Genomic DNA, 24344 nt, shown 5'->3' on the forward strand with positions numbered 1-24344 from the left:
TACTTTTATTGAATATGAATAAAGAAAAATCCAGAGCACTCTTCTAGCCAGAAGGTTAAAAATCCAATATTCAGATGAAGCTCATTCTTGACAACATTGACAATACATGTTAAAGCTGAACCAGACTTGATGTTGACTTGATATTGTATATATTCTCTTTTAAAGGGGCAAAATATAAGAATATTAGTGGAAAACGTTAAAAAATGAACTAGGATTATCAACAGAATGTGAACAAATGACAGTTTTAACATGTTGATGTTCTGTGTTTCAGAGAAATCTACCGAAGCAAGCATGCCAACCAGCTAGCCCCGGCCCGTTCTGGTCGAAAAGCTCCTGTGCGAGCAGTGTAAACACTAACACTCCCCTTATGCCAGAGCTCCCAGTCCGAACCGCTAGCTGCACAGCTAACTGAGCTAAATAGCTAATGGGAGAATTTGACAGGTGGGCAATTCTTACACATTGCACCTTCGATTAATTAAATAAATAAATAATATATTTTAATATTTGTTTATACATTTTCTAGGTTACATGGAGGGGTTTAACCGCACTTCATTGTGCAGTCTTGTATGATGACAAAAAAGCTGAATCGTGAATCTTGAAAATGATTACAATATCCTCCCTCGTCCACAGAGAACACAGAGTGTGATAATAAACATCAAGCAAAAGTTATAAAACATAAATCTGATATAACATTTGTTTGTGTCCACGTCTGAAGTACTCTACATGCCATCGCCACAGTGAAAACATGCCATAGTGCAGCTGTACCAGTACTTGAATGAACTTTACTGTTTAAATAGTTGTCACAACAGTTGTTCATCTGCTGCAACAAGAAAGTTGTTGTACAAAATATTAATTAAAATCTCAATAACATTTCCTCGCTGACAAAAATACTGAATACTTGTGTTTGTCTGGGATGAAAATGCTTAAATGCACAAGTATAAATAATTGGCACACGTTACTTGTTATCAGCAACAGCAGCTTTTAAACCATGACAGCCTCTTTGTATCAGTCTAACTGTGGAGAGCAGTTCTGTAATTATTGTTCACAAGAAAGCAGCTCATGAATTTCGGCTCTCCGGCACCATCTAGTGGAAAGTCTCAACATGACACTGTAACTGCCTCCTGTGATTCACTGTCAGACAAGGTTAATTCAGCTCAGACTGAGATATGGAGTCCGTTGGTTTGACTGCTTTTTGTAGATGTTCTGTAAAAGTCATCTTTTCATGTTAAAGACGCTCCTCCAAACTAGAATTTTAATGTACTCAGTCTTTCTGAGCAGTTTCAAATGGATTAATGGATTTCTCATTGTGAATACATGTGGGCAGTCTGTGTTGAGCGCCCTCTCATTGATCTCCTGTGTGATTTCTGTGGCCATGTCCGCCGTTTGGCTCTACACATTTTCTATCAGGTCTCGACCCTGTCTTTCAGCTGAAACTCGTGGGTGTCAGCCCTGCACTGAAAAGACTTTTTATTAATCCCAGTCAAGACTGAGATTGCCTTGAATATAAAATTTGTTCGAAACCGCTCAATGCAAAGCATCATTGTGCAACTTTTTTGCCTTAAAATAGCTGCCTCAGAATCTTTGTGATGGTACAAGAAAATATTTCACCTTAACAGATGCCGGTCGTCTTTATGAATTATTTTCCCCTCAGTTTATTGTAGCTAACATTAATTACCACGGATGAAGGCAGCAAAACATCCTTTCATTTATTGGATATCTAGGCACTTAACCAAATAGCACTACAACAGGTTTGTATATACGACAGTGGTGTTGCACTCAGAAACTGTGGGGGGCGCCAAATCTCACAAAGTGCCAATTTCTACATAATGTCGCTTTAACTGCTGTACTGTAACTGCTGTAGATGCTGAGGTCACAAGTGGAAATAACTGTTTAATGCCTCAATACCCTTTATTTCACAAGATTCTCATAAGTCAGTTTCTTTATAGTTTCCATCATTACACAACCTGACTAAGAATCAGTTAACAGGGCCGTGTTCTCCAGGGAAGAGTGACATGGTTACTTCTTGTTTTACTTTTGTCAACTCAATTCTGTTTTCAAAGTGTGTTTAATTTCTAATGAATTCAACTTTTAATTTGTAGGAACAAAACTGGTTTTTTTTTTCTTTTTTCAACAATTTATGCCATCTCACTTTAAGGGGACACAAACCCAAAATGGCAGGTGAGATGTCTGCACAGAGCCCAAACAATACCTAAAGACAGCACCCACCACAGCCACAGTCTGTTCACCCTGCTGCTGTCTGACAAAACATACAGAAGGGTCTGCTGCCGTACCACCAGACTACAGAGCAGCTGCTTTCTTCAGGCTGTGAGACTCCTGAACGCATCTTCCACACCCCACCTGAAATAATTATACTTTCATTCTTTTTTAATGATTTATTTATTATTTAACCATCCATTTATAAAATGTACTCCTTCATCTATCATTTTGTCGTACAGTCCTGGCTGTATAATGATGATTAAACTGATCTTGAATCTCGGAAAAGTCTGGAATGGGACAATGTTGGTCATGTAGGCTCAATACTAAAGTTTGTCCATGCTGATTGAGATATTTACTTTCTTCACATAGACTTATTTTCATACTAACATACATATATAAACACATATTTCCATAGTACTGGTCTGTATTATGATTTTATTTAAAACACAGCCTCAGCACTCACTCCTCAAACTAGCAATTTACTTTTTTTTTCTTTATCTTATCATTCTGAAGTAAATACTGATTGCACAGTGCTGTAGAAGAATGACACCATCCACGTATAGATTGGTTTCCTCGTTTTCGCTGTGCTCTTCAGTCTGCCACAGTGTTTAACTCTGGCTTTTCATAGCACTCAGATCGAGGTTTCTAGGTCATATTGGGAACCGTATGGTGATTTTTTTGCTTTGGACAGTAGCCAAGCTTTTAGTGATAGCCATGTTGCTAATGCTGTCTGTAGGACAGCAGTGCCAACTGTAATACCACTGGGTGAATGCAGATGTAGAGTAGAGTTGTCTATTTCTGCTTTAACTTAATGATTGCCTTTTTATATGATAACACTCGAACCATGAGAGAAAACAGAACCATACAATTGCCACACACAAAGTTTGACCTTTTCTGATTGCTAAAATATTTCAACCTGACTCGTGTGCAGGAGTAAACTTAACACTATTAACAACCACCATGAAACAAGACAAGAAGACTGCAGCACACTGATCTTTAAAATAGATTTTATTTACCATTTTGTAATTCAACAGTTTACGATATACAGCTGACAGGACTATAAGACATTTCAATGGATTTTGGCCCTAAAGGTTGAAGAACAAGAAGAACAGACATGGTTAGATAGATAGACAGATAGATATGATCGAGAGTACCAGAAGAACTGTGTTCTCGTTTCTCACTTGTGCTTTTCCTCTCCACTCCTCCCATGAAACAATTTACATTGGCATAGCAACAACACAGCATTTGTCCACCGACACTCGGACAGTTTCTTTCAGCCTGACAACTGTAAAAAAGACATTATTTTCATTGTTTTCTTTTTCAAAACCAAAGTGTGGATTATTATTTTAATCATAGATTTTATTCCTGTTGCTTATAAAAAAAAACAAATGATTTCTTTAAAGTGCTGAAACATGAGATTATGCTTATATGAGCAGTAGTAGGAAATTCAAGAGGTAATGTTCTGTCATTTACAGAGAACCACAGAAACAAGGTAAAATCACAGTTTTATTTTTAGTACAGTAAAACAGTTGTGCTGTTAATTTGTGTATAAAATGGTCCGGACCCTTCACATAGTTCTCGTTCTGCAACATCAGTGACTTTCTGCACAGCCACCTCAGTGCAAGATGATATTAGGCAATAGTATGTTAGACATGGGTCAGTCATTGACTTTTCTCAATTGTGTTTTTTAGCTTTCCCAGAAGGACCAACTGGGGTCTTCCTCTTTTGGTAGCCAGAAAATTTAAGTTTAACTTTGATAACAATGGAATTAAATCAAAATATAATGGTAACTGGACCCTGTCTGATACATACGTCATATAATTGCCTATATGTTCTGATATTAAGCATCAGAGCTGTGTGAGAATGAAAACATGGTAAATGGGTCCTGACGCTAATGTAATCTTGGTTGAAGAGTAATTTTGGTGTTTTGATTTTAGCTGATTTTGTAACTACTAGACAGAAAAAGCCAAACTGTTTAGGTTAAGGGCCACGGAATATTAAAGGTAAACAGCGATGTACGACTGTTGGCACTGCACCGTGTAAAATGTAGCTCTACGTTCATGCGATACTGGTCTTAAAAAAACCCAAAAGCATCGTCAATATAGCTGCAGCCGCCGTCTACACCACAAACTAACCATTCTTATGTAGTTCAAGTTTCGATCCAAAGCTTTTTGTTTGGAAATGCTTTTATTATTAACTGGCTTTATCTTAATTCTTCTACGAATACAACTTGTAAAACAAACAATGTCATTGAACATGGATAAACAATGATTAAAATCTGAAGATAAAATATGTAGTTTTCTTTCTCTTCTTTTAGTACAAAACGTTTTTTTCTTCTTAAAAGATAGACTGTATATTATTAGCAGAATAGGACTTGGCTAGTTCTGATTAGGTTAGAGGTACAATGACATCAATACTGACACTACGCCTGCTCTACATGCAGGCTCAGCAGTAAGAGCTAATCCACTACACACAGAGTTCACAGTACACCTGACATCGTCTACATTACACTACGAGAAAAATGACAAATCAAAAACAAAATGAAACAATACCCACCGTCCCTCGACCCGCAAATACACACTTACCCACCCCACAAAATAAAAGCAAAGGTAAACCCACACATACACACAGTCCGATTATATATTTTTTTTACATTACTGTACAAAGGGAGGAAGAGTCGTGGGGCCAGCAGAGATGGTGAGGGCTGGGATGTATAGAGAGATAGCATGGTAACATGGTGGCTAAGCTTCACTTACTACCGCATGAAAACACGAGACAGGCAATCACAAACAGGAGACGGTCTGAGCTACAAGCTGTCCCAATATACACTGAGAATAACAACTTCATATTCACCTTTATCAGCAAATAAACCTCATTTAGAAAGTGTAACGTTGCTTAGATTCTACTTAGAGGAAGCAATGCAATATACTTAAAGAGTATTTAGCAGACGGTGAGTGTATTGTTTCATAGAGCACCTGGTTTTTGCAGTAATAATAAAAAATAAACACTACTGCAAAATACGTCATGTGTGATGGGAGTAGCTTAGAAGGTGGAAACAGAACGCTAACTACCAACCAAAGCCACGAGTCACCACCAATGGGAACGAGCAGTTTCTATAATCTCAGTTCCTGTAAAAAAAAACCTGGGTAGAAATGTGTGCTTGTTTCAGAGCGCTCACTGTGCTTATCAAGAATACTGTTCACTGTAGTTACTTCTGTGCTTTGCATTGACCTCTGTCATTGTTACTTTCTGAGCCACAGGAAGTCTTGTCTCTTTGGTAACACTTTATAATAACCATCATTAAAGGTGCAATATGTGAGAATTTAAGTTGAAAACTGAAAGTGTGAAGAAACGTTTTGTCAAAGAAATCTAGATGGTTCGTATTCCTCGAAAACCTCCTCAAAGTTTCCTGTGCCAACTAGGCTAGCTGTGCGGCTAACTGAGCTAATCAGCTAACAACAGCTACAGTCATGGGTGTATGGTTACTGTGGTGATTTGCTGCCAATTCTTGCATATTGCACCTTTAATAAATAGTAAATTTATAGTTAATTAAACTTAAGTAAACCGTTATTTCACAAACAATTAAATTCTTTATTAAGCAATTGTTAAGTTTTATAATCAGTTTCAACTTTATAATGGCCATCTGAATAATGTTTATAGATGGACTACACAGTATTTATTAACCATTTACAAAGTATTATTGCAGCTTTACAATAAACGATTGCTTAATAAAGGTTGATAAAGCATTTGAAGGACTGATTAACTGAAGTTTAATTAACTATAAATGTAGCATGTATTTATGATAGTTATTATAAAGTGTTAGCGTGTCTTTTGTGTTTAGTTCACAGTTAAACTTCTGTTGTGCCTTTACTACCCTGAGTGTCAGCAGCACCCCCCTCTTGTGGATTAAAGGAGCAACTTCACTGTTGTGTCAAATTCACTATCCTCCTCTAAAGACATGACTGTGGGAATAGTGGTGAAAAACAAGAAAGAATGTACAGATTTAATCTAAAATTGTGCTTCAATATCTCTTAAAACTGTCGAACAACAACCATAAACTCTTGGGATATAGGCCATTTTGTATATTATGCTCACACTGGTATCTCAGCTCCCTAGTTCTCCAAATGTCTTTGATTTTACTGATGACTTGACAGCTCACAAACAAAGAAAACGTGAAACTATGATGTGAAGAAACTTTACAGCCAGACCTGATGTGATGCAATCCCAAACATCCTCCCTGCCTGTGAAGCTAAAAACATCTCACTACCACCTGAGCGGGCGTCCAACAAAGAATCTTAGGATGAAAAGACAAAGACACGTGACCTTCACACGGCTGTCTCGATGACAAAAAAAACTCTTTTCTTTTTTAACCTCTGCTGTCACACTGCTTTCCGATCAGTTGCAGTTCCAATCAGACACTTTTGTGAACCCGACCCTGCATGCTGAAAAAGACCCCTCTCTGTCCTGTCACACCCTCCAACACAACAAATCAAGTCACAGACGAGGAATAGTAAACATGGTTAATCGTGATTCTGTAGTTTTTATTTTTTGTACAAAATAAACATATGATGTCTTTATAATTATTTACTAAGTTACTTTACAATAATGAGAGGTAAAAAGGAGAACTCTACTGAGAGAACGATACTATACAGCTACATTTAAAACTACATAAATCATTTAAAATGGATTTTTATATTCTGTGTTCTTCTGTGAAACAAGCTGCATCTCTCTGCTTCCTGTCTCTCCATCAGTCACAGCACAGCTTGGCTCAGAGCTCTAAAATAAATGCCTGTAAATACATTAAAGGTTCCACTGACTGTAAGAGACGCCACACAGGTCTCTCTGAGATATACAGTATATATGTTACCAAAAACATGTGCAGGACTCAGGTAACTCAGGTACTGTTTTTGGTAACATGCCTTAACGGGGCAGATTGCTACGACCCACGGGAGACACAGACTACAACACACCTACGATCCTTTCACCAGCTAACCTCCTCGCGCCCGGATCCTCCTTCATAGACCACATCCCAAGATGCATTTCACTCAAAAAGAATGCCTGGAAGACTTAAGAAGAGATGGCACTTCAATATACAGAGTTGCATCCACCTGTTTTTGTGTGTGTGTGCGTGTGTCTGTGTGTGTGTGAGTGTGTGAGTGTGTTTGTATGTATGGGAGAGTTCGGTGGTTTCACTCCCTATAATCTTAACAGGCCACCTCAGTCGAGACAAGGTTTCCACAGGCGAGGAACAACCACACAGTTTAACTTCGCTTGGACCCTGAGAAATGGGCACTGGGATCATTTCTGTCCAAAAACTGGAAATAAATGCTTGGTGTGTGTGTGTTTGTGTGTGTTTGTGTGTGTGTGTGTGTGTGTGTGTGTGTGTGTGTGTGTGTGTGTGTGTGAATGTAGAGGCAGAGAGTACAGTAACAGTTCACTGATAATTTCTCTGCCGAGTTTAAGCAGCTTTAGTGGAAAAAAAAAAAAAGTTACAAATGGAGGAAACTTCCACAGAAAATCAGCCCTAAGTGTCAGTCGCCATCTTGGGTGTTTGTTAAATATTTGTGCTCTGTGGAATATCTTTTTAAAGAAGAAGCAGCATAAAAAACAACAGGCTTAGTCTTAAGCTGAGATCAACTATGGTTGAGGTCACTGTGTGCTGTCAAATGTACAATAGTGTGAGTGTATGAGTGTGAACGAGTGTGTCCGCCTTCTTTTTCTGGCCAAAGATTTGAGCCTCTTTCCATCTTTCGGCATCATCAAACTGTAAATGGCCAGTTCAGGCACAGTTCGCCCTGCTCCTCTTTGTTACAGCACCACTGGGTGTCACGTCGCAACAACAAGTCTCCGGCTGTCACATCACTGCTGCTAGAAAGTCGCCAATCCCAAACAGAGCCAGCTAACAGAATAAAGGAGAACAGTGTGTGTCTCTATGTTGCTGCATGCACAAAACGAACACATGCAGCGTCACAATCTACTGTACCTCTAACTGCATATGAAGATGACATATACACGTTTTACAAAAAAGGAAAGGAAAAACAAACTGCATTATTAAATTATGTGTAACAAATTAACAACCCACCCACGCACACACGCTAACATACACACAGATCTTTTGGATGATGACCCAATTTTTTCTTCCTTTCGCTTTTTTTTCCTTCGTTTATCTAGAGACGTCACACAGATAGATAGAAGAGGTTAGGATAGATATAATAAGCCCTTACAATATGTAAAGGTCTCCAGCGAATGGGATCTCCCCCACAGAGGACTGTGGGAAAGCGGGGTGAGGATGGAGGAGAAGGGAGGAGAAGGGAGGAAGAGGAGGAGGAAGATGGTGGGGCACGACCCAGGGGCCGCGCCTGGTAGTGCTGACAGAGCAGGGTGCCGTCTATGCGCTGGGGTTGGGGTTGTTGTGTGTGTTGGTGGAGCCGTTGCTTCCCTGGATGGTGAGGCTGATCTCATCCTTCCTCTCCTTCTCCTTCTCCTCCTCCTTCAGCTCTTCCTTCAGCTCCTCCTTCTCCTTGAGGGGGCGAGCCTCCACAGTGTCTTCAGAGGCCATGGGGGCGTAGCGGCCTGTCCGGTGCTCCTGCAGGGCGGGGCCCCACTTTGGATGTGCTCGGCAGGCGTGCTTCAACCGCTGACACGGGGAGAGACAGAAGGACACGTCAGTCAGTGTCGAGGGAAACTGACACGCTTTCAACTTTTTCACATTTCAACTGCTTTCATTGCTTTAAAAGCCACTCCAGCTGCTTTCATTTCAGATAATTCAACAGTTTAAGTACTAACAGCCTCCAAACATCAACCGACACTGATTTTAGACTTCAACTGACATTTCAACAGCTTTCATCTCCTCTTTGATTGACACTTCAACTGCCATGAATGCTAACTCATCCATCTGACATTACAACTGCTTTCATGGCTCAGACATCAAACAGACACTTCACCTGCCTTCAGCTCTTACTCTCCAACTGCTTCAGTGTTTACATACAAAGTGATAATCCATGTGCCTACAGGGCTTGAAAAAAGACGTTTCAACTTGAAACACATTTTCCAAATTCTTTAACACAATTATCTCCACCAAGGTTATGTTTTCACCCGTGTCCGTTTGTTGGTTGGACTGTCAGCAGTATGACACAAAAACTGCAGAACAGATTTCCACAAAACTTGGATGGAGGATGGGTCTTGGCACAGAATAGACCCAATTAACTTTTGTTGATAAAAGGGAATAATACATGGATCTAGATGAAAAAAATCAGGTGAGGTTTGATTGAATTAAAGGGGACTGTTAGGCCTTGGCGGAGGTATGTGCTCTACTCAGTCCCATTCTAGTTACAGCTGCATTCGCCTCTTACAGTTGGATTTTCTTCAGAAAATGTAGAATTTTCTACTTAATAATAATAAAGTATTGTGAATAATGCGATCCTGTTTTATGTGTGTGATGAGAAACTCCTGCCATACTAACATACATGTTAGTAAGTAATGCAAGCAGAAGAAATCATTCAATACAGGGAATATACAGAGTGTGCAGATTAAATAAGTGAAGGAATGACTGATGTTGGAAGTTTAACGATGATAGGCTGACGTCCCACAATGTAAGCTCCCTGTATTTCAAGGCAGAAATGCCATTGAGTCTCTATCTATTAGTAGAAACAGCTGTAGGAGGTAATGTACCTCTCTGAAGGTGGCTCCTGGGGACCTGGAGATCTTGTAGAGGGCGTAGACGGGTATGCAGACCACTGAGGACAGGGCCATGGAGAAGCCGATAGCCAGAGACCAGCCGGGATACACGTAGTCATTGTAGGTGATGGGCTTGTACTGGATCACTGTGAATATCAGGATGAACTGCACAGACAGAAGACAGACAGGAAACGAGTCAGGGCTTCATCATTTAGAGCAGGCGTTTGAAAAAGTAGCTTCAGGACCAAAGCCAATCCTAACAATTTCACAATAATAGGTACAACATGCAATAATATAGCACAATAATTAGAGTCAAATCAATAAGTGTTCCCCATCCTGATTAGAATTAGTCCAAACAATTGGCTGCTGTTGCATGGTCAATACAAAAACCATTACTTCCTCCACAGCAGATCTGTTTTTCACAAGAAAACTGCACTGACTCAGCACAGGTGAAATCATTGTAGCGGCACCATCATCTGTTTTTATTTAAAACTTGCAGATAATTATGATTATAAATCACGACTGTTCCCAGCAGCAGAGTTTAGTCGCAGCTCCAGCAGTGGGCCTGGAGAGCAGGGCATTAATCTGTGTTGTGAAATGAAAGAGAGAACAAAAGTGGCTGAAATCTGACCAGTAATCCACAACAATGAATTTCTTGGTCGGCCCAGCAGCTTAGTGGACTAATGCTGCCGCCTGCATGGGAAATACCATTGATAGCAGCTGCATGTGTCCGTTTCCCAGTCAAAAAGATTTGCTTTTAGAGGTTTATACTGGAAACGCAGCCAACAGTAGCCAAACAGATTAGTGGTGACGGCAGCTCAAATGTAGGTCAGGTCCCGAACAAATGTGTCAGCAACGCAGGAAAGTTTAGAACCTTAAATTCAACATCCGTCAGATCAATACATCAACATATATTTATACGACTGCAACATTTTGTTTTGATTACAGGTTCAGCCCCTCTGGCTGTGGACCCACGTCAGCAGCTGTGTTTGTCTGTGTTCACTTACAGAGATAATGACTGGGGAGATGAATCTCCAGCAGACTTTGAAGAAGAGAGGAGGAGGGAAGCCCAGCATCATCTCCACATCTCTAAAGTAGTTCCTGTGACCTGTGATGCAAACAAATGAGTTTGAGGTGAACATCAAAGTTTGAGTGCTCATTTCACATTTAAGCAATGACATACAATATTTATACACATGAAAGCAGATAATGAAGTCGAGTCAGCGTGTGGTCTCTCTTGTTCCTTTACCTGAAGTTGAACCCTCACTTGTTTTTGGACTGGTACGCACCATCAGTCTGTGATATTGAAGCATTTCAGCAGTGAGTCTGAAGCTGACTGCTGTGACTGAATGTATCTGGTTTCATTCATCCCTTCTTGTCTACTTCTACTAAAGTTGTTGACCCAGGCTGCAGCTGATAGGCCACAGATTGGCTGGATTGCTTTCAAAAAGTCATCAAATTTGACGAATGGATTTGTGCAAAACTAAATGTCTCGTAATTGATCGGTTTTGAATGTAGAGATTGATATAGCAGCAGCACTCACAAGGAGTAGGCTGGGCTACGACTTTAATAGCCAGGGACATAAATCGCTGCTTGGACTTGCGTTCACACCACAATAACATAAATCAAAGGAAATCACAGTTACCACCTCTAATGCATAATGAGACTTGTGGAAAGTGAAAAAAGAGAGTTGACTTTAAATAACTGTAAGCTGTGTTTTATTTTCAAGATAGTATCAGCCCACTTATCTCCACTGCCTTTATATTTTCCACCATGAGCTCGTGTTAGTGTGACTGTCTCTGACCGCAGGCTGATGAACTGAAAACTTCACGGGTGTAAAATTACTCTACGTTCAGTGATGGTGGATACGGTCAGTAGATCAACCTTCAGTGCGTGGTGTGCTTCTGTATTACAGGTTAATCTTTAGATCTCTTCTCACAAAATGTGTCTTAAGGTGCTGATCCTGAGACCTGTGGGTAAGCAGGAGATATCTGTTGGTGACGGGAAGAGTCTCACTACAATCCTCACAGGGGATGCAATCTTTACGGCCATTAGAAATAAGAGTTATTTTAGGAAACCTTGCATTAAATTCCATTGTGCCGTTGGGACACAAAGAGAAAGACAAACTGCTGCGTGTGTTATACTGAGGGTAAGAATTGGAGATCAGCCATATACTCTTGAGTGTTCACGTGTCTGTCGTCTGTCTGTGCCTGTGCGTGTTTGTCTGCACTCCCTGCACACATGATTGCCCAGTATCATGTTTCTAGCAGTGACGCTGAATGTGAGCTCAGAGAAAAAGAAGCCGAGGGGCCCAAACTTTCTCAATCCACCACTGTAGGTGTGTTAATGTGCAGCGTGTGCAGAAAGGAAGGCAAAAGAAAGAGCACAGACTGAAAACATGTCCTGAGGCAGCGTTGTGTGCAGGCCTGTTCAGCCTGCAGTTGCCGGAGAAAGATCCGTATCTCTGCTTCTTCTATTTCCTTTTTTGTGATGGTTGTATTTGTATTGACAATATTGCAGAAGAGGTTTTACTCCTTTAAATGAACGTTCCTCTTCTATGCATCTGTCACCATCTCTGATTTCACTCTTGTTTGACTCAGACGAACTGACAATTTCTGTTGATGTCCTGGTGACAATAAATGTTTCTGCTTTCAGACTCAGATTATAGCTCTGGTTAAACAATGTCTTTATGGAACCATTACATCTGGATATGGGCAACCAGTAATCATCAATATGACTCATACTGTAGGAATGGTAATGTGTCCCAGAATATATTTTTGCCTTTCAAATGTGAGGTTCTTGACAGAAATTCACGAGAGCATTTTGAGAACACTTCACACATCAGGATAATCAGTCCATTTCCCTACTTACCATAAACATACATGACGCAGATGCACATTATGCAGGAGATAATAACCAAAGAGAAACTAGCAGCGTAGTTGTCCATCAGCAGCAACCAATAGATTCCTGCCTGCACACAGAAAACAGAGAATGAGTTAAAACTGCGTCTCCACGAGAGAAAACAACTTCAAACATATGAGCCGAATGTGTTTGGGACTTACCTGTGTTGTTAGTGGCACGCCCAGTAAGAATCCAACGATGGCCACTGACAGTGTGACCACAGTCTTGTTCCTAATGATCCAGTCTGTGCCGATCTCGTCAACGATGGCCGTCACCAGGGTCTCCAGCAGGCAGAACTACAAGAACAGGGTCGAAAGGTTTCAGGATTCAATCATATGGGAGATAAAACTGGACAGTTGTTCCTTAAATCTTGTCTTGACACATGATTGAAGATTTTTTTATATTAACAGTTTACACACCCACTGCTGAGTGATGATAAGCTATGGCTATTAACATTATTCAAAGTGGGAAGTCCGAAATTTTAGGAGTAAAACTTTCTGATCTACATTAAATGTCCAGTATGTTTATATTTCATAATAAACAACCATGCAAGCAGCCCTGTGAGGCTGTACTTGGGCACAGCTACAGTACATGCTAATGCTGCCATGCCACCAAATCCACAATGACTAGGCAAAAATGTTGATGTTTAAAGGGATAATAAGTATATTTTAGTGTGTAAGCATGCAGTATAGCTGAGGCTTATGGGAGAGCAATGATTCTGCAGGTATCTGGACACATTAAAATTTTACCCTGATTATGAAGGTGAATATTGGAAACATTTCCCAGGAAATCCATCCAATAATTGTTGAGACATTTCACTGTATAAGTGAAAAATGTGACCTGTTGGTGGTGCTAGATGAAAAGTCAACAGATTATCAGGAATCATCCTCTCAGTTGAGACATTAGGCCTGTGTTAGACCTGGGAATGTTCATAACAGTCCTCCACTAAACCAGCGCCACGTAATACCCATAGATAGATCTAGAGATGTGATCTAGATCAGGTCTAATCCTGAGTTGCTGAGGCATGCAATTCCTAACAGTCTAGTATCTTCACTGAGTCTGTTAAAACATTAACAAAGAGCTGTGAACAATGAACATGGCTACAGACTGAGGATAACATCTATTTACACAGACTTCTCACAAGGCTTAACAGTGCGGTATGAGTATCTGTGCAAATGATGACAGACATGTACAGTATGTACAGTCATTTCAGGACAGACTTTATTATCTATTCATGTCCATAATATAGAGGCTGACCAGCTCCAAGATCAGATACTAAATCATCCATTAATTCACATTAAAGTGCTGCATTAGTATGGTGCGACATGATTGTATATTTGGGTGTTAACACATCCTGTTTCCCAGCCTCACCTGAGTCCCCAGTCCCAGAAGGATGAGCATGAAGAAGAAGAGCAGCGACCAGAGGGGTGAGATGGGCAGCAGTGTGAGGGCTTCTGGGTAGGCCACAAAGGCCAGTCCCGGGCCGTGGTCGGCCACCTCTGACACGGGGACGTTCAGGTTGTGTGCCATGAAGCCCAGGATGGAGAATATGACAAAGCCGGCATACACGCTGGTCGCACAGTTGGTGATACTGATGATGATGCTGTCTCTGTGTGCAGGAAAGAGGAGGAAAACATGTGGGGCATTAATTCAACTGGAAAACAAATGAGATACATTTGCAATTTGACACCAGTGTATCCAGTGTTGTGATTATAAACTAATGAAAACATAATGATGAATATTATATTCCATTTCTGACTAAATCCTCCACACTGGCCCTTTAATATAAGAGACAGCTCAGATTCAGTTTGACATCTTAGATCAAATGTGAGCTGAGTTTACTCTCTGTGAGTCAAGGTGAGTTTTAGTGTGGACACATTGGTCTGTTTGCACTATTAAAGGCAGCAGCATCACTCTGCTCAGGTCCTCTTCTTCCCTTGAAGATTGCTGTTCTTGTTCTGAGAAGCACGTGTTTCATCTCTACTCTCCCTGACTCAGACTTGGACTTTGACTTTGTTCAGACTCAGTGAGGGAATACACAGTGCTTCGTTTCCTCGCACTTCCTGTTTGAGTTATCGCGGAGGATGTCTTTGATGACTTTGATGCCCTCTCTCAGCTCCTCACAAACCATCATCAGACCTACGCTCGCTGCACTTCTGCATGGGCACCAATTGGTGGTGTTACAGGAGTGCAGAGAGCGACTCCACAGGGACGGAGCTGCAGAACACAAGCTGATTAGGCCGCCGTACAGCTGTGTGCGCAGATAGCACAACCTCAAGCTCCTGGCAGAGGAACAAATTATATCTTCAGCCTTTCCCTCCCCGACGCCCTCACTCCGTCAGCATGTGTGGACAAGCTCAGGAGAGTAAATGGCATCTCTCCTTCTCCTTATCTCCTGCTCTGTCCCCTCTTCTCCATCTTAACCTTCTCCTCGGCTTCTCGCTCGCTCCCCTGACATTCAAGCCGAGTGCAACCAGCCTCTTAACACCAGTCAAAAAACACATTATCTCTGTCCCTCCTCCTGTCTGTCCTTCCTTATCTCACCTTCTCCCCCTTCTCTTTTTAGACCTGTAGCCTTGAAGTTGCCTCCTGACTATTTTACCCTCTTCCTCCTCTCACTTTCTACATTGCTCTCTCGCCCTGACTCATTAGGGGGGTGCCGCACAGCCTGAACAACCAGAGACGACATCTCCTCTCCCTCTCGCTGGTTGTCTCTTCCCTCTTTGCCGAAGCCTCCAGTAGCATGAGGGTTATTCTCTCTCTTCCTCTTTTCCTCCCCCATCTTCATCTTTCCTCTTCTCCCACGCCTCATCTTCACCCTCTCTCTGCCTTGCTTCTCTGATTAGTGCAAATAATAAGATGCTGGTCTGTGTGGCTGAAACATTGCAGCAACATAGCCTGACGCAAAACGAGCGTGGTCACATTTACACAGGCAGAAGGCAGGCAGGACTCATTATAACTGCTGCAGCACAGCATTGCTTCTAGGTAAAAGTCAACCACCTCTAATGTATGTTATTCTACTGCTGTAACAAGTTGAAGAGTGACAGTGTAACTGTTCAAGCCTTGCATCGTTGATGCTTTGAAAAACCCAACTGCATGAATCCCTGCATGCATGGTTATAAAGCTGTCTTTGTTTCTGGAAAGCCAACATGCTTAGTAAACATATTAAATATAGATTTTTGCTTGACTATAGCATCAGTGTGAACACACTCTGAATGACTTTCACCACATAAGCCACTATTAGGAAAGCCATACCTGGCTTTTTTCATTTGTTTTATTATAATTATTGAGCTATTAATCAGCTTTATTAAAAATGTATGTTTGGTCATCCAAACTTGGAATAATATTCTACCTGATAAAAGCTGGATATCCAAAACATAAGATGTAAGGAAGCTGATACATAGCACAGCTGGTAAAGCACATGCCTTATGCAGGCTACTGAGGTTGAGGTTTGGGGTCAAATCCACCTCATGACTTGTCTTGTAGACACTTTCGGATAGAGCCAGGCTAACTGTCTTTATGCTAAGCTAAGCAAACTGTCTCCTATGAGAGTCGCATTGATCTCCTCTTCAAACAGCAAGAGAGCAAATAAGCATGTTTGACAAACACTATTCCTGTTAAACATAGTTTGTTTTTGTGTATCTCTTGTCTGGAGTACCAACCTGAAACAGTTGTTATGGAACTTGTTATAGGACGCCATGGTAATGAGACCCCCCCAGGCACAGCCCAGGGAGTAGAAGATCTGCGACGCTGCGTCTCCCCACACCTACAAATTTAAACACACATACATTCAGAAATAGCAAAAAGAAATACATCTCTCTCTCCATCTGCCTGCTTATCTCAGTGAATACCTTCGCATCAAGGACCTTCTGCCACTGTGGGGTCAGGTAGTACTTGATGCCGTTGATGGCTCCGTCCAGGGTGATGCCACGGATAAACAAGATAGTCAGAACGACATAGGGGAACGTAGCTGTGAAGTACACCACCTGGACACACACACACACACAGACACACACAGATACAGAGATAATCAGAGGATGTGATGAAATCAGTTGGAAAGTTTCTCATTCAGCAGATATAGTTTGAATATTATGCCTGTGTGTGTGTGTGTGTGTGTGTGTGTGAGTGTCTGTGTGTGTGAGTGAGGCTGACCTTTCCAGAGGATTTGACGCCCCTGATGAGACAGAGGAAGACGACAAACCAGGACACAGCCAGGCAGCCCAGGATAGGCATACGGACCTCTCCAAAGTTCCCGATATCATCAGAGATGTTCAACACATAGTGTCTGAGAAAGAGACAGAGCCAGAAGTTAGGACTGGTCAGTTTGGATGTCGGGTTTGGTTTTGACATTTCAAATTTTCAAATTTTCAAAGCAAAAATTGAAAACAGTCTTAGCTGAGCAAACAACACTACTTCCTGTAGGGTTACGGTCAGAGCATCTGACCTAAAACTGATATTTGTCTTTTGTCAAAGCAATGCAGTGTTACAGGCATGACCAAAGACACCAACAGGGAAATGTTTTTCTTTGTAAGTACTATTACTTTATAGTACTATTACTTTGTAGTGCTGGCTTTTGGCCTCTGTTTCCCTATAACTAAGTAGGCATTAAACGTACAAGCATTAACTGTGTGGCTTAATACAACTCTGGGAATTGGATCCATTGAAGTAACAAAAACTGTGCATTAGATTTCTCAAACATTGTTTGCTCTGAATTCCCATTTAAAGCTGTCATTTGAAATGGAAATTATACTTAACGACAGTATGTCTGTGCGCGCGACACTGAGGATAATTATTAATAACTCCATGTAGATTATACAACCTACACACTTTCTCATCTGCCTCAGTAATATTTCTCTTCCAATTATTTCAGTATTGTCAGCACAAACAGAGAAGGACAGATGAATGCATGCCTGAACAATGTGGCTAATTGGTGATTCTATAGGGGTTTACTCAGGATTAGAGCTTATTACATGAGCGTCTGAAATGTGATGGTCTCAGTGGTATAAACGCATTACGGACAAAAACAGTTATGTCAATGTAAAGCGAATGAGCTGTTAGCCAGGATTAGCCAAACAAAAATTCCTCGACTTGTTTAATCTGTTCTGGCTTTAACCAAAGAAAAAAAGGTCATGAAGAAGCTGAATTGTTGTGTATCCGTTATTAGAAATGTGATATTTTCATGTGTTTGATGGTAAAGTGATAAAACAACAACTCACATAAGAGCAGTGCAATGACATTGATTATGTCCTGAACATGAACTGTACAAGGCACAGCGGCGGAGGGACAGGTGCATTAGGACATGACAGTACAAAGGGCTGCACAATGTATCGTTTCAGTATTGACATCGCAATGTGCGCATCCACAATATTCACATTGCAGGACTTGTAACCATGGTGACTTCTACTTATTGTCACATCACTCTCAATAGCAGAAAACCAAAAAATGCAGAGTCAGTTGTTTTCAATATCGTGCAGCCCTTGATGGAAATGTGCAGCAACTAAGGCTTAACACTGAAGAAGACACTTTTAATTAAACACTCCGTATACAGCACTCATTTAGACATAAAACTCAAGTTTAAAGCAAATATAAAAGGCAAAGCTGTTTGTTCTGAGCTGAGGATTAATGGTTAATTCAGAACAATATCAGCTGCTGCAACACTGTATGAAAGCCTCCGTCTGCAGTTGATTAAGTTCTTACAGGCAGCTGCAAGGAGAAGAATGGATATACGTTTTTCTATATCTGAAAAGCAGAGCCATTACACATGATGCTCCACAGACACTGCCGTGTTTCTGGCACATGTCACTCTGTACTCTCCTGGTTGATGTGTGACATCCTGAGACAATGAAAGTTGTCTTACTCCTATCTCCTCTCCCAATCTCTTCCCTCATGTAGTTGATCATCCACCTCATCTGGATGATCCAGGCATGTAATGTGACTGAGGTGATAACTGATCAACACATCCTACTGATTTATATTTCCCTCCAACAAACCCTTTTTATACAATGCAGCTGCATCTACTCTATATGAACATGTATAGCAGGTGTACTTGGATAAACCCTTGTCAACCTGACAGGAGTGACTTAGACTTAAATGCACAGTATTTACTTTCTCAGAGTTCACGTCTTCATTGCTAAGCCACCACCACCATTGTGATTAAAATCTATCTATCTGAGTCACACAGAAATGTTAACAGACGAGGTAATTTGCATTCAAGCTATGTTTAGTCTTGTTCGCCAACTTCCTTCTTCACTCTCGGAAGGTATAGTGACAGGTGAGCAAATGAAGCGCACCAATTGAGTAAAGTGATGGATTTCTCAGGGTTAAAACATTGTTGGAAACATCTGGAATAAAGCAAGTGTACAAAACAACAAAATATATATATAAAAAAGGTCTGGCAGTTTGAAGACTTTTTGACGGAGAAATGTTACATATTCTATCTTTCATGCTGATTTGTTAAGTAACATCAAAACAGCCCATGAGTTGACTGAACAACAGTAATCTGGGAAACCTCCTGCATGTCACTGCTGATGACACTGTCAGAAGCTGCTGCGCTGCCAGTCAAATCTAGTTCAAATATTTGAATGCTTTCTGCAAACACGAGGCATGTTTGATGCAAGCTTATCTCACAGGTGCAAGTCAATTTTAACCTCTGTGTCACGCACGATAAGCCTTCAGAACTGAGTCAAAAGAGACTACTTGCATAACTTGGCAAAACTTACAAAACAAAGAGTGCTATGAAATGATTCTAACAAAAGTAAAACTATGATTCTCCTGACCATTTTCCTACATCTTCATTCTGGTGATCAGTACTCAAAAGAGTTATAAATGAACACTTGTTCTCACTTCATTAATTAATCAAAAGTCCCTGATGTACTTTTACTCACTTCCAGTACTCCTCACTGGGGCTGGTCCTCTTGGTGCGGTTGACGACCTCAGACACCCCCGCTACCAGGCTTGTGGTAGCATTAGCCAGGGTGGCGTTGAGCGGAGTGCTGACCACCCCGCTGCAGTCCGGTGTGTTCCAGGGGTTGTTGCAGTAGGTCCATGGCAGCAACTTTGTCATGGACATGAAAAAGTAATAGAAGGCAATGCAAATGACCACGTTGTAGTAGATCCCAATGTAGGTGGACACGACCATCATGCCGTAGCCCACACCTGAAGGGAGACGAAGACAGGATGGAGAAAAAAACAGGAGGAGGCATTAGAAGTTGAGTGTGAAGGAAATAGCCTGTTAAATGGTAAAGGCTACATTTGACCCTTTAACATGTTATATGTGACACTATTTTAGTTTGTTGACACACCAGCATTGTGTAGATGGGTAAATCATCACTGTCCTGTTGCTGACACATCTGGTCATAGCTGCATCTTATCAACTTTTCTGCTTCCTTCAGCTCACTCTTTTATACTCATCATATCCACCGAGGGTGATCTATCATGACAACAGGCTGCTGAATATGGATCTGTTATAATGAACAAGCCTTCAGCTCACCTCACACTTCAGCTTTTTATCATGCACTGAATCCTTCCATAGCAACAACGCTACAGCTCTTTTTGGGTGTCCTGACCAAAGTAACCTCATAAAGGAAAAGTTCACCCACAAATGAAATTCCAGTCATTATCTACTCACCCTCATGCTGATTGAAAGTCTCTAGAATTAGATCCCAAACTGATTTAAAAAGATGATCATTTCTGTAGCTGCTAAGCTAAAAGCACCATAAAATGGAGCCATTTATATTTTGTTGTCAGTTGTTTTCTTGAGTTTTAAGTCCTAAATTTTTCCCAAGTCCCCATCTACTTCAGTTGTTTAAGAGAATGCTGCAACGCTGTTTTACTGTGAAGCTTCAGAAACGTTTTCTGGACTACAGAACTTCACCTGACTCTCCATCGTCATTGTAGAGAATTTATTATGATGGGATTTTTCTTTTTGAGTAAACTTCTCATACTAGTGATTGTGATACATCATCACACACATGTGCCCCCCCCACCCTTGTCCTAACCAAAAACCTCAAATAACCATATAATGTATTTTTTCTTTGTATGCACTTTGCATAAACACACTGACACTAACCTTTGAACATGGGGCTGATCTTCCATACTCCCAGACACCCCTGGCTGGCGAACTGACCGAAGGACAGCTCGAGGAAGAAGAGGGGGATGCCGCAGAACACCAGCATGATGAAGTATGGTAGCATGAAGGCACCTGGAGGGAAGAGACAACAGGACAGTCAGTCAGTCACCCTCTTGCTCTGACCAGAAATTGGTTAATTAACAGTGTGAAGCCGCACACGAAAAATTATATTCTAAGAAGTCTAATTTATGTAAGCATAGTCCTTTACTACTGTAGATGTAAGGACACCTGTGTTAGCTCAGAAGAAGCCACAGTAGCCGAGCAGGTAATACAATATTAGTTACATCCTGTACTCTGTCTGACTCCTGTACAGCTAGTCCTGCTCTATAGGCACTGACAGACAAATAAAGGCAGGCATGTTATTTAAACAATGCTAAGGATTTAGAGTATGTTGGCTGACTTAATGTCCCAGTGAGCAAAAAGTGTTCTAGATCACGTCTTTTAGATGTCATTTATGGACATCCAAGACGTCTAAAAGACGTCCTCTGGGGAGCCAGAATGAGAGTTTTTTATACGTCTTTTCTGGACGTTGTATAGACGTTTACATGTCGTTTGTCGACTAATTCTGGATGTTAATGGACGTCCAGATCATGGCCTGGCCTGACGGACATGATATCAACCTGTTTTGGATGTCCACAGACGTTGCCTGCTCAGTGGGGTGCAGCGAATGATAATGAACTCAAGCAAGACGAATACACAACGCTATCATTAAATACATTGCTGCAGTTTAAGTGCATGCCTGTGCGGACTCACAAAACAGAACATATCACTTTATGCTGACATGTACTGTATGATCCCAGAGATTAATTTACAGTGAGAGACATATTGTCATCATTTAGAGACTATTTCTATATATACAGAGGACTGATAGAGAGCTTCATCGCATGGTGCAACAACAATCACCTGAAGATCAATATCAGCAAAACCGATGAGCTTGTGTTGGACTACTGCTGTATGACTATTAGTGTGTGAGTTCATTGAGAGAAACAAAAAACAGTCAAATTCCCGGTAAGTGTTCACGTCTGGCCAATAAAGCTGATTACGAAGAAGAAGAAATTGTAAAACGTGGATCCTTCACAGACATGTTCAAGCAGGCACTGCAGAGGATCTATAAAATAAACACAGTTTCACGGTGGACACCCAAGATTAGTGTCATGACTTCAGTATCTGACAAAATGTGAAATATGGTCACAATCTGCCTTTCTGTTCCTGAGTCATGGCGTTGAATAATGGCCAGGAAAGTGTTTTTGCAGAACATTATGTCACAGCGAAGTTGACCTTTGACCTATTGGATATAAAATGTCATCACTTTATCATTTTATCCTGTTATACATTTATGTAAAGTATTATGAAGAGTAGCGTAACATTGGAGCCTCCGGCCATTGCTGTCGCCGCCGCCGGGCATAAAAAGTAAAAAAAAAAAAAACAATAAACCTCATCTGTGAGAGTAAGATCCCCTGAGTGAGCAGAGAGGTCACTGAATGTGCAGCTGAGTCTGCTCAGTGGTGCAGCAACTCTCTGGTGATTCAGACTGGACCAGGAACCAGACAGTCATCTATAGGGAATGTCTGTTTGTGTGTGTGTGCGTGAGTGTGTGCGTGTGTGTGCTTTTATATGGGTGTCTGTATGCGAACTAGGTCGGTGCAACCAGCTGATACTGCACAATACTAAAATCTTATCGTTGTGTGTGTGTAACTGGTAAAGCTCAGCTCGCCTGTCCACTCTGCACTATTTGCAGCTGTGTGTGTGTGTGTGTGTGTGTGTGTGTGTGTGAATGTATGGCCTACTTATACTGAGTCCTTGTATGGGAATGCAGGTCCTCTACATGCATAACAGTAATCCAAATATTTGCAGCGTAAACATATGAACTGATGTGGGACAGACGCCATGGAAAGGTCTGAGGCCCTAAGTCACAGGATCATGACCAACCTCACCACTTTCATTATACTCTAGTTGTCTTGTTTAGAGCACATTTTAGTTTATTTCATTGTTTTAAGGACTAATCTGACTAGAGGCAGAAAGCCTCCAACTGACAGCAGCAGAACTCGAATATAGTCTGTTCTCATCACGTTCTCATACAGCGGCTGCAGAGCCAAAGCAGCATGTCAGCAGAAGATGCAAGCAGCAGCTGGATGCATTCTGTGCACTCGCACACATTTTAAACAGCATTCACACTTCAATTACCAATAATGAAGTTACACAAAACTAGATTTGACGCTTACAAAGATGTTTTGGATGGAATTATATATGTACAGATAACTGCATTGCATTCAAATAGAAGTTAAATTAGACAGATGAGTTAAAGAGCAGAGACTAATATGGAATACGGTTGTCACACTTGGCCTGTTTTATGATGTAAACTGCATTTATTTTGTTTTTTACAAAAATACTCAATATATCTTAAATGACAATTTATCAGGCATACAACATGAGACTTAATGACCAATTTAAGGCAGGTTGGTTGCATCATCAAATTTGCATCCAAGTCTATACTATATGACTATAACTAACTGAAACACACGTATTTCTTTTGTGTGCATGTTTACATTTCTATGTTGACAAATGATGATTTTCCCCCTTCAAGCTTCTGTTGCTACTGTGACCTCCAGTTTACACAGTAGTTTATTGCTTTCGACAGTGCAACAGATGTTTCCTATCAACTGTTTTACACATCACTAAAGTTTACGAGCTGACACTTTCCTTTTTAAGTTTTAACCTGAAGTCACTAGTTTATAATCATTTAGTAGTTGTTAAGAACCTCTAATATTACACACAAGTAACAACAGCGATCTACAAAAAGTCGTGTGTTACTTCCTATATGTTGTACCACTGTTCTCTCCAGGCTTATTCTTCCATACAGTTGTACTAGGTTTAAATGAGAGCTGTTGGGAATCAACTGTAAACACCAGTGAACCAAAACATTACATTTGGTACATGGAGCTTTAAATTCCTTACTTCCAGACAGTTTACAGATCTATAAGGCAATTTCTTCACTTTTAAAAGCTGCTGGACTGACAACATGCCTTCACTACACAGCCTGTTTTGACACATAATTCGTTCAGGACTCAACTTAAAAACATCCCCTCAGAGAACATCTTGTTGAAGGTAAGTATATAAATAAAAATCCCCAAACGAAAAATACAAAAAGGAAAAACTTGAATTCACCAAAATGCAGCTCTCAATCTTCATAATTAGCTTTCTATCTCTTATAACCTCACATTTATGAATTAATCAAGTCCGTTCTATATTTTGAATCAATTTCAGTTCATCTTCCTTTTATATACTGTAAGTATATATTTTTCAGATTTCAGAGATTATAATGCAGAAAATTATGCTTATGATGATAATTCTCAAATTCCCATTGAAGTTTACTGTTGTGCACTGATGTCATTTTAGACAACTTAAACTGTAAAATATTCTG

At 40.7% G+C, this 24344-nt stretch overlaps 1 protein-coding gene across 3 annotated transcripts in view; it reads right to left on the reverse strand.

Annotated features, from left to right (window-relative positions):
- Window positions 1–3207: 3207 nt before the first annotated feature.
- Window positions 3208–24344, reverse strand: part of slc6a9 (solute carrier family 6 member 9) — a 92391-nt gene continuing 71254 nt past the window's right edge. For all 3 annotated transcript variants that reach the window (XM_084369081.1, XM_084369080.1, XM_084369082.1), the window contains 11 exons: window positions 20864–20995; window positions 19680–19950; window positions 16948–17080; window positions 16647–16781; window positions 16458–16561; window positions 14167–14404; window positions 12957–13091; window positions 12766–12865; window positions 10902–11002; window positions 9889–10059; window positions 3208–8854 (listed from right to left, as the gene is read on the reverse strand). In XM_084369081.1, coding sequence (XP_084225207.1) covers window positions 8606–8854; window positions 9889–10059; window positions 10902–11002; window positions 12766–12865; window positions 12957–13091; window positions 14167–14404; window positions 16458–16561; window positions 16647–16781; window positions 16948–17080; window positions 19680–19950; window positions 20864–20995 — 1769 coding nt within the window. In that variant the 3' untranslated portion in view covers window positions 3208–8605. The remainder of the gene's footprint in view (window positions 8855–9888; window positions 10060–10901; window positions 11003–12765; window positions 12866–12956; window positions 13092–14166; window positions 14405–16457; window positions 16562–16646; window positions 16782–16947; window positions 17081–19679; window positions 19951–20863; window positions 20996–24344) is intronic.

The sequence above is a fragment of the Pagrus pagrus genome, assembly GCF_965226575.1.
Source record: "Pagrus pagrus genome assembly, chromosome: 12".
NCBI classification, from domain to species: domain Eukaryota; kingdom Metazoa; phylum Chordata; class Actinopteri; order Spariformes; family Sparidae; genus Pagrus; species Pagrus pagrus.